General features: G+C 41.2%; 1 protein-coding gene across 2 annotated transcripts in view; it reads right to left on the bottom strand.

Moving 5' to 3' along the window:
- creb3l2 (cAMP responsive element binding protein 3-like 2) overlaps positions 1 to 12,500 on the bottom strand; it is a 60,854-nt gene that overhangs the window by 13,063 nt on the left and 35,291 nt on the right. For both annotated transcript variants that reach the window (XM_061914177.1, XM_061914179.1), the window contains 5 exons: positions 7,562 to 7,799; positions 1,671 to 1,864; positions 1,531 to 1,609; positions 1,248 to 1,462; positions 1,034 to 1,180 (listed from right to left, as the gene is read on the bottom strand). In XM_061914177.1, the coding sequence (XP_061770161.1) occupies positions 1,034 to 1,180; positions 1,248 to 1,462; positions 1,531 to 1,609; positions 1,671 to 1,864; positions 7,562 to 7,799 (873 nt within the window). The remainder of the gene's footprint in view (positions 1 to 1,033; positions 1,181 to 1,247; positions 1,463 to 1,530; positions 1,610 to 1,670; positions 1,865 to 7,561; positions 7,800 to 12,500) is intronic.

The following is a 12,500-nucleotide window of genomic DNA, read 5'->3' as shown; positions in this document are numbered from 1 at the left end:
CTAAGTGTACAGCCCAGTACGTCTCTCCTCATTGAGCCAAACTTAAGTCTGTCTCTGCATGTTTCCTTGCTTCTTGTCTGTTTAATAGATGTCATCAGGGCGATATCGCGGGTGTCGACACATTTGCATTTCTCAATACTCATATACTGTGTCTGAAATGTGCTGAAAATAACCCCCTTCCTTCAGCAGCAGCAGCAGCAGCCTCAGGGGTGTAACCAGGGACTTCCAAAATAAATACAGGAGCACATGGGCTGGACTTCAGAACGTAGGTTGGAACTGTAACAAAGTGCACAGCCCAATACGTCTCTCCTCATTGAGCAAAATTTAAGTCTGTCTCTGCATGATTCCTTGCTTCTTGTCTGTTTAATAGATGTCATCAGAGCAATATCGCGGGTGTCGACATATTTGCATTTCTCAATACTCATATATTATGTCTGAAATGTGCTGAAATTAACTCCCTTCCTTCAGCAGCAGCAGCAGCCTCAGGGGTGTAACCAGGGACCTCCCAAATAAATACGGGAGCACGTGGGCTGGACTTCAGAACGTAGGTTGGAACTGTAACTAAGTGTACAGCCCAGTGCGTCTCTCCTCATTGAGCCAAAAATAACTCTGTCTCTGCATGATTCCTTGCTTCTTGTCTGTTTAATAGATGTCATCAGGGCGATATCGCGGGTGTCGGCACATTTGCATTTCTCAATACTCATATACTGTGTCTGAAATGTGCTGAAATTAACCCCCTTCCTGCAGCAGCAGCAGCAGCAGCCTCAGGGGTGTAACCAGGGACCTCCCAAATAAATACGGGAGCACGTGGGCTGGACTTCAGAACGTAGGTTGGAACTGTAACCAAGTGTACAGCCCAATACGTCTCTCCTCATTGAGCCAAATTTAAGTCTGTCTCTGCATGATTCCTTGCTTCTTGTCTGTTTAATAGATGTCATCAGTGTTTGAACCTGACATCTTTTATACAGTACATACATAAATATAAATATACATAGGAAGATTTTCAGTCAACAAAATTAACACCGAGTCGCACCTTATTCTTGATCTTCCGGCGAATCTTTTTCAGCGCTTTCTCCTCCGCTTTAGTGAGCGGCAGCTTGGTGGGAACGGGATAACCCTCGGCGACCAGCGTGCGGCGCTCCTCTTCAGTCAGCATCAGCGGTCCGGAGCCTTGAAGTTTCTAAACGCGAAAACAGCGGAAGGTCACCCGGGTAGACTCGGACAGGTACAGTTTGTACGGCTCCTACATGGGGGGCGGTGAGCAGAGGCGAGTTGGACAAGGAGCAGGAAGAGGAGGAGGACCCGCGGGGCGACGCCTTCAGTCCCGGCTGGGCGGGAGGCGGACTGGCGGGCGAGGTGGGGCGGGACAAGCTCGGAGGGGCGTGCACGGGGCTGTGGCTGCCCTCCGAGTCGCTGCTGTGGGAGCTGGGAGGCGTGGGCGGCATCTGGAGAGCATCCAGACCTGGAACAGGAGCACAATTTAAGGACAATGAAGTCCAAAGGCAGAAGACGTCGGAGGCGATAACGCACCTTTGGCGGACATGTTGAGAAACTGGTCCACCTCGTGAGGTTCTAGTTTAATCTGAGGGAGGATGCTCTCCTCCTTAACCTGTCACAAAGATTGTCACCGTGAAGATGATCACACGTGCACGGGAGGTTTAATCACCCACCTTGATGCTTCTGTCTTGGGGGCTGCTGACGGGGGTCTGAGCGGGGCTGGCGGGGGCCTCGGGGGCCAGGGGTTCCTCGACGGCGCCCAGGGAGAGAGAGAAGGCGGGCAGGAGGGAGGAGGGGGCGTCACACAGGAGGCCTTCCATCGCTTCGTCCTGGTCCATCGCCCACTCGGCAGAGTCGCCGTCCGATTCTGCAGCAGCCGACAAAAACTGTCAGCTGAGACGCATCTTTTTCATGCTAAAAAGAACTAAAAAACAAGCTCGTTGGAATTTTCCGAAAGCCCTTTTAGTCACCACATCGTAGATCTTTACCTCCGCTTTAAATTGTATATGATTTTTGGCTTTTTGATGGTAAGGAGGGTTGTTGTATGGTTAACTAGTGTATTACCGCGATACTAATGAAGCACATTCGGTACTATACCGCCTCTAAAAAAGTACCGGTCCCCCACGCCCTTCGTCGTCGTGACAAATTGCCGGTTTTACGAGCAGAGGAGCATGTTCGGCAGTGCGCACACACTGAGTACTTACAAGCAGTCACAGTGTGTAGACAGAAAAGGGAGAATGGTGTAAAAAGTAAAGATAAAGGTGAAGTTAGTCGCAGTTAGCTACTTCTAAATCACAAATCCTCGCCTACATGTCGACAAATAAGCTAAGTTTCTTACAAGTAGCATTATCACTGCAGGACGAGGAATAGCTAAACATGCTTCACTACACACCGTAGTAAACAAACGCCATGGGTGGATCTACACCTGACATCCACTGTAATGATACCAAGTACAGGAGCGTATCTAGTCGTTACTATGATTACATCAAAAAATTTTAAGCATCACCAAATCTTTTTCCGTTTTTTTTTTTTTAAATGTATATTATGTTTATAAACTCAGGAAATACGTCCCTGGACACATGTGGACTCTGAATATGACCAATGTATGATCCTGTAACTACTTGGTATCGGATCGATACCTAAATGGGTGGTATCATGCAAAACTAATGTCAAGTATCAAAGAAGGGAAGACCCATTACCTCCCTGCTTGGCACTCAGCATCAAAGGTTGGAAATGGGGGTTAAATCACCAAAAATAATTTCCCGGGCGTGGCCACCGCTGCTGCTCACTGCTCTCCTCACCTCCCAGGGGGTGAACAAGGGGATGGGTCAAATGCAGAGGACACATTTCACCACACCTAGTGTGTGTTTGTGTGACAATCACTGGTACTTTAGGAATGTCAAGTTGAAAAGTTCTTCTTTTCAGAGTTGTGGACTTATTACCGGGGTGTCCAAACTTTTTCCACTGAGGGCCGCACACTGAATAATCAAAGCAAGCGGGGGCCATTTATTTTAAAAACCAATACAATGTATGTATGAAAAATATACATTTCGGCCTCCACTCAGGCTTGATCCCGGGGACCCCAAAAGGGTTTTGGTAAAAATAAAATGTTAAAAATGTGTCATTATTCATCCATCCATCCATCATCTTCCGCTTATCCGAGGTCGGGTCGCGGGGGCAACAGCCTAAGCAGGGAAACCCAGACTTCCCTCTCCCAAGCCACTTCGTCTAGCTCTTCCCGGGGGATCCCGAGGCGTTCCCAGGCCAGCCGGGAGACATAGTCTTCCCAACGTGTCCTGGGTCTTCCCCGTGGCCTCCTACCGGTTGGACGTGCCCTAAACACCTCCCTAGGGAGGCGTTCGGGTGGCATCCTGACCAGATGCCCGAACCACCTCATCTGGCTCCTCTCGATGTGAAGGAGCAGCGGCTTTACTTTGAGTTATTCAGTATTATTATTTTTAGTATTATTCAAGTTTTAAATCTCTAGATCATGGGTCTCAAACTGTGGCCCGCGGCAATTAACATTAGAGCTGGCCCGCCGGTACGCCGCATTCACCGCTAATACTCATACTTGCCAACCCTCCTAATTTTACCGGGAGACTCCCGAATTTCAGTGCCCCTTCCCGAAAATCTCACAGGGCAACAATTCTCCCAAATTTCTTCCGATTTTTCTACCCGTACAACAATATTCGGGGCGTGCCTTAAAGGCACTGCCTTTAGCGTCTTCTACAACCTGTCGTCATGTCCGGTTTTCCTCCTTACAAACAGCGTGCCATCTCCCACACAAGTGAATGCATCGCATACTTATTCAAAAGCCATACAGGTCACACTGAGGGTGGCCGTATAAACAACTTTATCACTGTTACAAATATGCGCCACGCTGTGGATCCACACCAAGCAAGAATGACAAACACATTTTTGGGAGAATATCCGCACCGTAACACAACATAAACACAACAGTACAAATACCCAGAATCCCTAGCAGCACTAACTCTTCCGGGACGCTACAATATACACCCCTTGCTACCAACAACCGTGTGTCGCAAACTGAGCAGTAAAAAGGCCTGAATGGTTGATTTATTGTATTCAGCCGTGGAAAAAGTTAATGTTGATATTTACCTCAGAATGCTGCAAATAGAAAAGAGGCATTCAATTTTTTATTTACATTTTTTTTATATACCATTGATGTTTTTTTAAAGTTGATTTTGCACTAATAAGTTATATAAGCGTTGCTTTTTCCATATTCACTGTTAAAGCAAATCAGTGTAGCAAACTGAGCAATAATTCAGGTTTTTTTCATGCATTTTCTCTTGCTACGTCAAGGCTTGAATGTTTGATTCATTCAGAATTATTTGATTTTCAAATTCATTATTAGCCTGCGGAAAAAGTTTTGTTTTGATATTTACCTCAGAGGACTGCAAATAGAATAGAGGCATTCAATTTTTTATTTAAATTTTATTTGATATGCCATTGATCTTTTTTATTATTTGTAACTGGATTTTGCATGTCACTATAAAATTGTATAAGCCTTGCTTGTTCAATATTCAATGCAAAACTTGTTTGGGTCCCTATTAAAAAGTAAATTTTTTCAACCTTGGCAACTTTGTTCAGTTTTAAATTTTGGCCCACTCTGTATTTGACTTTGACACCCCTGCTCTAGATCAACGTTAAGTCTCTCTGTCAATATGACATTTTTAAAGATTTAAGTTGTATGCTCCTTTTTTAAAAAGGTAACCATGTTTTTTTAATTGAAAAAAAAAACACAAAATATGCAATATTTTCACCCAATAAAATTTTGAAGTACAATGTTTGAGATTATATAATAATTAGAGACATAAAAAGGTCAACAACTCATAACAGCATTGATTTTAATTTAAACAAAACAAACTGATCCAAAAGGGTCCTACTCATTAAAGTGTTAAAAAATTAATTATATATATTTTTTTACTGTTTACTTTTAACACAATGGTCTCGAGATCAACTTCAGATGTATCCGACAATTATACGTTTTTTTATGTTTTTTGTTTGTTCGTTTTAGGCCATTGTTTTAAAAAAAACAGCTCAGTTTTTTATATGGCAAACACAAAATATCCAACATTTGCCCCCAAAAATATCTCAAAGTGGAATATTTAATGCAGGGGTCGGAAACCTTTTTGGCTGAGAGAGCCATTAAAGCCAAATATTTAAAAATATATTTCCGTGAGAGCCATATTATATTTTTTAACACTGAATACAACTAAATGTGTGCATTTTTAAGTAAGAGCAACATTTTTAGAGTATAAAAAATCCCTTATTCGTTTTAATAACATTCTTATTCTGAAGTTAACCAATAATAAATCAAATACTTCTTACCATTAATGCGACTTCTTGAACAAGTCTGGTAGAAAACGGATGGATGGATAAAATGCATGAGAATGTTTTGTATTTCGAACGTTATTATTTTTATTTTAAAAACCAATACAATATATGTACAAAAAATATACATTTAGTCTTCCACTCAGTTATGATCCCGGGGACCCCTAAGGGTTTTGGTCCAAAAAAATATTAGAAATGTGTCATTATTCAGTATTATTATTTTCATTGTTATTCAAGTTTTAAATCTCTAGATCAACATTAGTAAAAAAAAATGGAAAAAACACAAAATATGCAATAACTTTTTTAGGTGGGATATTTAAGATTATATAATAACTGGAGCCTTAATTTTGGATTGTGATTCATTATTATTTTTTGAGCCATGACGCTTAAAAACAAATCCCACTAAAATAATTGGGGATCCAAAAGTGTCTTACTTATTAAAGTGTTAAAAAATAAATTATAAATTTTTTTTACTGTTTACTTTTAGCACAATAATCTCGAGATCAACTTCAGATATATCCGTCAATTTTACGTTTTATTGTTGTTTATGTTTTGTTTGTTTGTTTTAAGCCCTTCTCTAAAAAAAAAAAAATAGCTCAGTTTTTTTATATGGTAAAACACAAAATATGCAACATTTTCCCCCCAAAATATTTCAAAGTGGAATATTTAATGCAGGGGTCGGAAACCTTTTTGGCTGAGAGAGCCATTAAAGCCAAATATTTAAAAATATATTTCCGTGAGAGCCATATTATATTTTTTAACACTGAATACAACTAAATGTGTGCATTTTTAAGTAAGACCAATATTTTTAGAGTACAATAAATCCCTTATTCGTTTTAAAAACATTCTTTTTATGAAGTTAACCAATAATAAATCAAATACTTCTTACCATTATTGCGACTTCTTGAACAAGTCTGGTAGAAAACGGATGGATGGATAAAATGCATGAGAATGTTTTGTATTTCGAACGTTATTTTTAGCTCTGTGCTTACTAGCGGAATTATTCATAATTATCGTGTTAAGGCAGGGGTGTCCACCGCACACTGAAAAATCAGAGCAAGCGGGGGCCATTTTTATAATTTTTTATTTAAAAACCAATACAATATATGTATAAAAAATATACATTTAGTCTTCCACTCAGTTATGATCTTGGGGACCCCAAAGGGTTTTGGTCCAAAAAAATATTAAAAATGTGTCATTATTCACTATTATAATTTTTATTATTATGCAAGTTTTAAATCTCTAGGTCAACATTAGAAAAAACACAAAATATGCAATATTTTCACCCAATAAATTTTTTAGGTGGAATATTTGAGATTATATAATAATTGGAACCTTCATTTTGGATTTTGATTCATTATTATTTTTTGAGCAATGACACTTAAAAACAAATCCCACTAAAATAATTGGGGATCCAAAAGTGTCCTACTTATTAAAGTGCTAAAAAATAAATTATACATTTTTTTTACTGTTTACTTTTAGCACAATAATCTCGAGATTAACTTCAGATATATCCGTCAATTTTAAGTTTTATTGTTGTTTATGTTTTGATTGTTTTAGGCCCTTCTTTTAAAAAAAAACAGCTCAGTTTTTTATATGGTAAAACACAAAATAGGCAACATTTTCCCCCAAAAATATCTCAAAGTGGAATATTTAATGTGATGTAATCGAAGCCTTGAATAGGTCAATACTTAAAAGTGACATTGATTTTGATTCATTATTATTTTTTAAAGAAAGAAACAGCCTGCATGGCAGCTTTGTGTTATAAGAGTAAGCATTGCAATAATTTCTTGTTACATTTCACCTGTTTGCTCTTTTATACCACTTTTTATGTTTCAATTTTTTTTTAATTGTATTCTTAAAATGTGCCGTGAAAAAATGACCTGCAGGCCGCACTTTGGACACCCCTGACTTCTTACCTAAAAACTCACGCTATTTTCTACGTACACAAATCTTAATTTAGGATGTCTTATCAGGTACAATAAGAGCAGACAGTCTCACTCGTTTTTAGTATTTTTTTTCATCAAATCTGGTCTTTGTATCTTAGATTTTGTCGGCTCTTTTTTTTGCAGTGACGACATGATCAAAAATATCGGGACAGGGTGGCTTGCAGAAAGTCTTTCCCGAAGCAGTTTGAGCTCCAACAACCACATTCTTCTCCTCTTCCCCGTCCCAATACTTCCGCCCACGCAGGCCTCTGTGTGCTCACCTGCGTCGCTGCCGTGTTCACCGGTCAGGTGCGACAGCGGCGACTGAGGCCGGCTGTCGCCGCACAGCGAGTAGCTGTGCTCGGCCGTGATGTGCGGGGGCAGCGGGGAGGAAGGGGACAGGTCGCCGCCCTCCTCGGTGTCGGCGCCGCCTCTCCCGCCGCCGGACAGGAAGGGGTCGCTGAGGAGCTGGCCGAGCAGGGCGTCCTGGGAGAGGTCGTCCAGGAGCTCAGAGAAGTGCTGCAAGAGAAGGAAAACACGGCAAATAAACAATCACAGACACTAGGGGGCGCACTTGCATGCTCGATATCTCTCTGTGTGTGTGTGTGTGTGTGTGTGTGTGTGTGTTCTTGTACAAACCCGAAATCCATGAGTTGGAAAATTGTGTTAAATGTAAATATAAACGGAATACAATGATTTGCAAATCCTTTTCAACCCATATTCAGTTGAATATGCTACAAAAACATTATATTTGATGTTCAAACTCAAAAACTTTATTTATTTAAAAAAAAAAAATAATTAACTTAGAATTTCATGGCTGCAACACCTGACAAAGTAGTTGGGAAAGGGCATGTTCACCACTGTGTTACATCACCTTTTCTTTTAACAACACTCAATAAACGTTTGGGAACTGAGGAAACTAATTGTTGAAGCTTTGAAAGCGGAATTATTTCCCATTCTTGTTTTATGTAGAGCTTCAGTCGTTCAACTCCGCTGTCGTATTTTATGCTTCATAATGCGCCACACATTTTGGATGGGAGAAAGCTCTGGACTGCAGGCGGGCCAGGAAAGTACCCGCACTCTTTTTTTTATGAAGCCACGCTGTTGTAACACATGCTGAATGTGGGTTGGCATTGTCTTGCTGAAATAAGCAGGGGCGTCCATGAAAAAGACGGCGCTTAAATGCTGTTCCAAAATCTGTATGTACCTTTCAGCATTAATGGTGCCTTCACAGATGTGTAAGTTACCCATGCCTTGGGCACTAATGCACCCCCCTACCGTCACACATGCTGGCTTTTCAACTTTGCGTCGATAAGAGTCTGGATGGTTCGCTTCCCCTTTGGTCTGGATGACACGATGTCGAATATTTCCAAAAACAATTTGAAATGTGGACTCGTCAGACTACAGAACACTTTTCCACTTTGGATCAGTCCATCTTAGATGATCTCAGGCCCAGAGAAGCCGGTGGCATTTCTGGATGTTGTTGATAAATGGCTTTCGCTTTGCATAGTAGAGCTTTAACTTGCACTTACAGATGTAGCGACAAACTGCATTTAGTGACAGTGGCTTTCAGAAGTGTTCCTGAGTCCATATGGTGATATCCTTTAGAGGTTGATGTCAGTTTTTGATACAGTGCCTTCTGAGGGATCGAAGGTCACGGTCATTCAATGTTGGTCTCCGGCTATGCCGCTTACGTGGAGTGATTTCTCCAGATTCTCTGAACATTTTGATGATATTATGGAGCGTAGATGTTGAAACGTTGTTCTTAAACTGTTTGACTATTTGCTCACGCAGTTGTGGACAAAGGGGTGTACCTCGCCCCATCCTTTCTTGTGAAAGACTGAGCATTTTTTGGGAAGCTGTTTTTATACCCAATCATGGCACCCACCTGTTCCCAATTAGCCTGCACACCTGTGGGATGTTCCAAATAAGTGTTTGATGAGCATTCCTCAACTTTATCAGTTTTTATTGCCACCTTTCCCAACTTCTTTGTCACGTGTTGCTGGCATCAAATTCTAAAGTTAAGGATTATTTGCAAAAAAAATAAGTGTTTATCAGTTTGAACATCAAATATGTTGTCTTAGTAGCATATTCAACTGAATATGGGTTGAAAAGGATTCTCAAATCATTGTATTCTGTTTATATTTACATCTAACACAATTTCCCAACGCATATGGAAATGGGGTTTGTATTTTTTGAAGAAGGAAACGTATCTGCCATATGAGGAGGTGATGACATAAATCCTGGTCCCAATAACATTGCATCTAATAGACAATGTCTCATTTGCACCCCTGCTGGGTGACATCCCTCAAAATGAGGGTGGTCCCAAAAGTCTCCCCCTCTGGTCAACATACGAAATAACAAGTGTGTGCAAAGAAATTTAAATGTGCCCCCTTTGGCCAAAATGAATAAAAAAATAAAATAAACATGTATGTAGACATACTGTAACAACATGAAGAAAATAAAGATTAAAGGCCTACTGAAATGAGATGTTCTTACTTAAACGGGGATAGCAGGTCCATTCTATGTGTCATACTTGATCATTTCGCCATATTGCCATATTTTTGCTGAAAGGATTTAGTAGAGAACATCGATGATAAAGTTTGCAACTTTTGGTCACTAATAAAAAAGCCTTGCCTGTACCGGAAGTAGCAGACGATGTGGGCGTGACGTCACAGGTTGTGGAGCTCCTCACATCTGAACATTGTTTACAATCATGGCCACCAGCAGCCAGAGCGATTCGGGCCGAGAAAGCGACGATTTACCCATTAATTTGAGCGAGGATGAAAGATTCGTGGATGAGGAAAGTGAGAGTGAAGGACTAGAAGAAAAAAAAAAAGACTAGGGCAGTGGGAGCGATTCAGATGTTATTAGTCACATTTACCAGGATAATTCTGGAAAATCCCTTATCCACTTATTGTGTTACTAGTGTTTTAGTGAGATTATATGGTACCTGAAAGTCGGAGGGGTGTGGCCACAGGTGTGGTGACCGCTAGTGTCTCCACGGAAAGCCGGGCTGAGATTCCCCCCCCCCCCCCCGGAGTAAGCATCCGACGGTCAATGGCGGCCGGTGGGAGGAGGCAAGAGAGTCCACAGCTGCACGAGGAACGGCGCAAACTCTCCGCTCTTGTCTACAGTAAGAGCCGAATGAAAACAAGGTAACACCGGCTGTGTTTGTGTTGCTAAAGGCAGCTGCAATACACCGCTTCCCACCTACGTCTTTCTTCTTTGACGTCTCCATTATTCATTGAAAAAATTGCAAAAGATTCAGCAACACAGATGTCCAGAATACTGCGTAATTATGCGATTAAAGCAGACACCTTACAGCTTGGATCGGGCTGTAAAAAAATGTCCGCGACAATCCGAGACGTCACGCGCACGCGTCATCATACCGACGTTTTCAACAGGATACTTTGGCGCGAAATTTATAAAATTGCAATTTAGTAAACTAAAAAGGCCGTATTGGCATGTGTTGCAATGTTAATATTTCATCATTGATATATAAACTATCAGACTGCGTGGTCGCTAGTAGTGGCTTTCAGTAGGTCTTTAAAAACCAATTCAGAAAAATAGTATGTATATATTATTAATGTTGTAAATACAAATCTTTATATATCTAGAAAGGGTGGTGAGTTTAATAAAAAAATCTTGCCTGCAGGGGGATTGGATTAATTTCAAATGTATAACATTTTAAATAAAGTTTGACTCAAACTTGTGGAAAAAAAATGTGTTTTTCCTGGGCAATGACTTTTTATGTTTGGAATGTGCAGCATCTATTTATGCAAATGTGCAACATCTATTTATGCAAATAACCTTGCCTAGTCATGGTGCAAAAAAATAAAAAATAAAAATACAATTAAAAAACACCCAATACAAAATGTAAACAGACAAGGTCACTGAACTTTGTGGATATTATAAAAAAAAAAAAAAAAATACACCCATCCATTACAAAGTGTGATGAGAAAATGACCAGTACTTTTTAGAAGCAGTATAGTACTGAATATGATTCATTAGTATCGCGGTACTATACTAATACCGGTATACCGTAAAACCTTAATATATATTTATAAATAAATAATGTATATAGTTACTCTACATAGGGCGGCATAGCTCGGTTGGTAGAGCGGCCGTGCCAGCAACTTGAGGGTTGCAGGTTCGATTCCCGCTTCCGCCATCCTAGTCACTGCCGTTGTGTCCTTGTGTCCTTGGGCAAGACACTTTACCCACCTGCTCTCAGTGCCAGCCACACTGGTTTAAATGTTACTTAGATATTGGGTTTCACTATGTAAAGCGCTTCGAGTCACTCGAGAAAAGCGCTATATAAATATAATTCACTTCACTCCTAAAGAGGTAGGAATTTTTCAGAGGTCTCAAGAAGGTAACAAATACAAGAATGTGTGTGTGTGTGTGTGTGTGTGTGTGTGTGTGTGTGAGAGAGAGAGAGGGAGAGAGAGAGATGCTAACAGCATACCGTGAAAGGGAAATATTTACACATGGACACAGAAGCGAGACATTCCCCATCTGGTCCACAACATCCAGCGCTGACAAACAAACAAGTGAGGACATAACACAGCTAACTTTCCGATTTTTAACTTATTTGATACCCGTGTTTCCATGGTTACCGCCTCATCCTTCATCGTTAGACAGAGCTCAGGAGGACCACACAACTGTGTGCAACTCGCTTTGGAAGTGTAAAAATAACGTCTTTGTATAAAGACAGGAAAAGGGAGAGGTCCAATTTTGCTTAAAAACAGAACCAGCCCACAAACCACACACACACACACACACACACACACACACACACACACACACACACACACACACACACACACACACACACACACACACACACACACACACACACACACACACACACACACACACACAGCCCAACTTCATACACTCCCTGTCATTTCTCCTGTGCGTGTGTGTTTGTGTAGACGCACACACACACACGCACGCACGCACGCACGCACGCACGCACGCACACAGAAGTGTCTTTGTGAGACGAGCTCACACACAGGCGTGCCATTTCAGGGCGAATGTAACCCAAACCCCCGCCCCCCCGAAGCCGCCCCGCCCCCACCTCCTCAGACGACCTCAGTGGCCTGAGTGGGAAAACCAGAAGGCAAGAATCTGTCAGGATGGAATATTCCGGAACAAAGACGCTTTGGTTGGCGTTAGTCAAGTGGTTCGCCAGTACCTTGTATCATGACTCCC

The sequence above is a fragment of the Nerophis ophidion genome, linkage group LG10 (genome assembly GCF_033978795.1).
Source record: "Nerophis ophidion isolate RoL-2023_Sa linkage group LG10, RoL_Noph_v1.0, whole genome shotgun sequence".
NCBI classification, from domain to species: Eukaryota; Metazoa; Chordata; class Actinopteri; order Syngnathiformes; family Syngnathidae; genus Nerophis; species Nerophis ophidion.
This window is presented reverse-complemented; position numbering and strand designations above follow the sequence as displayed.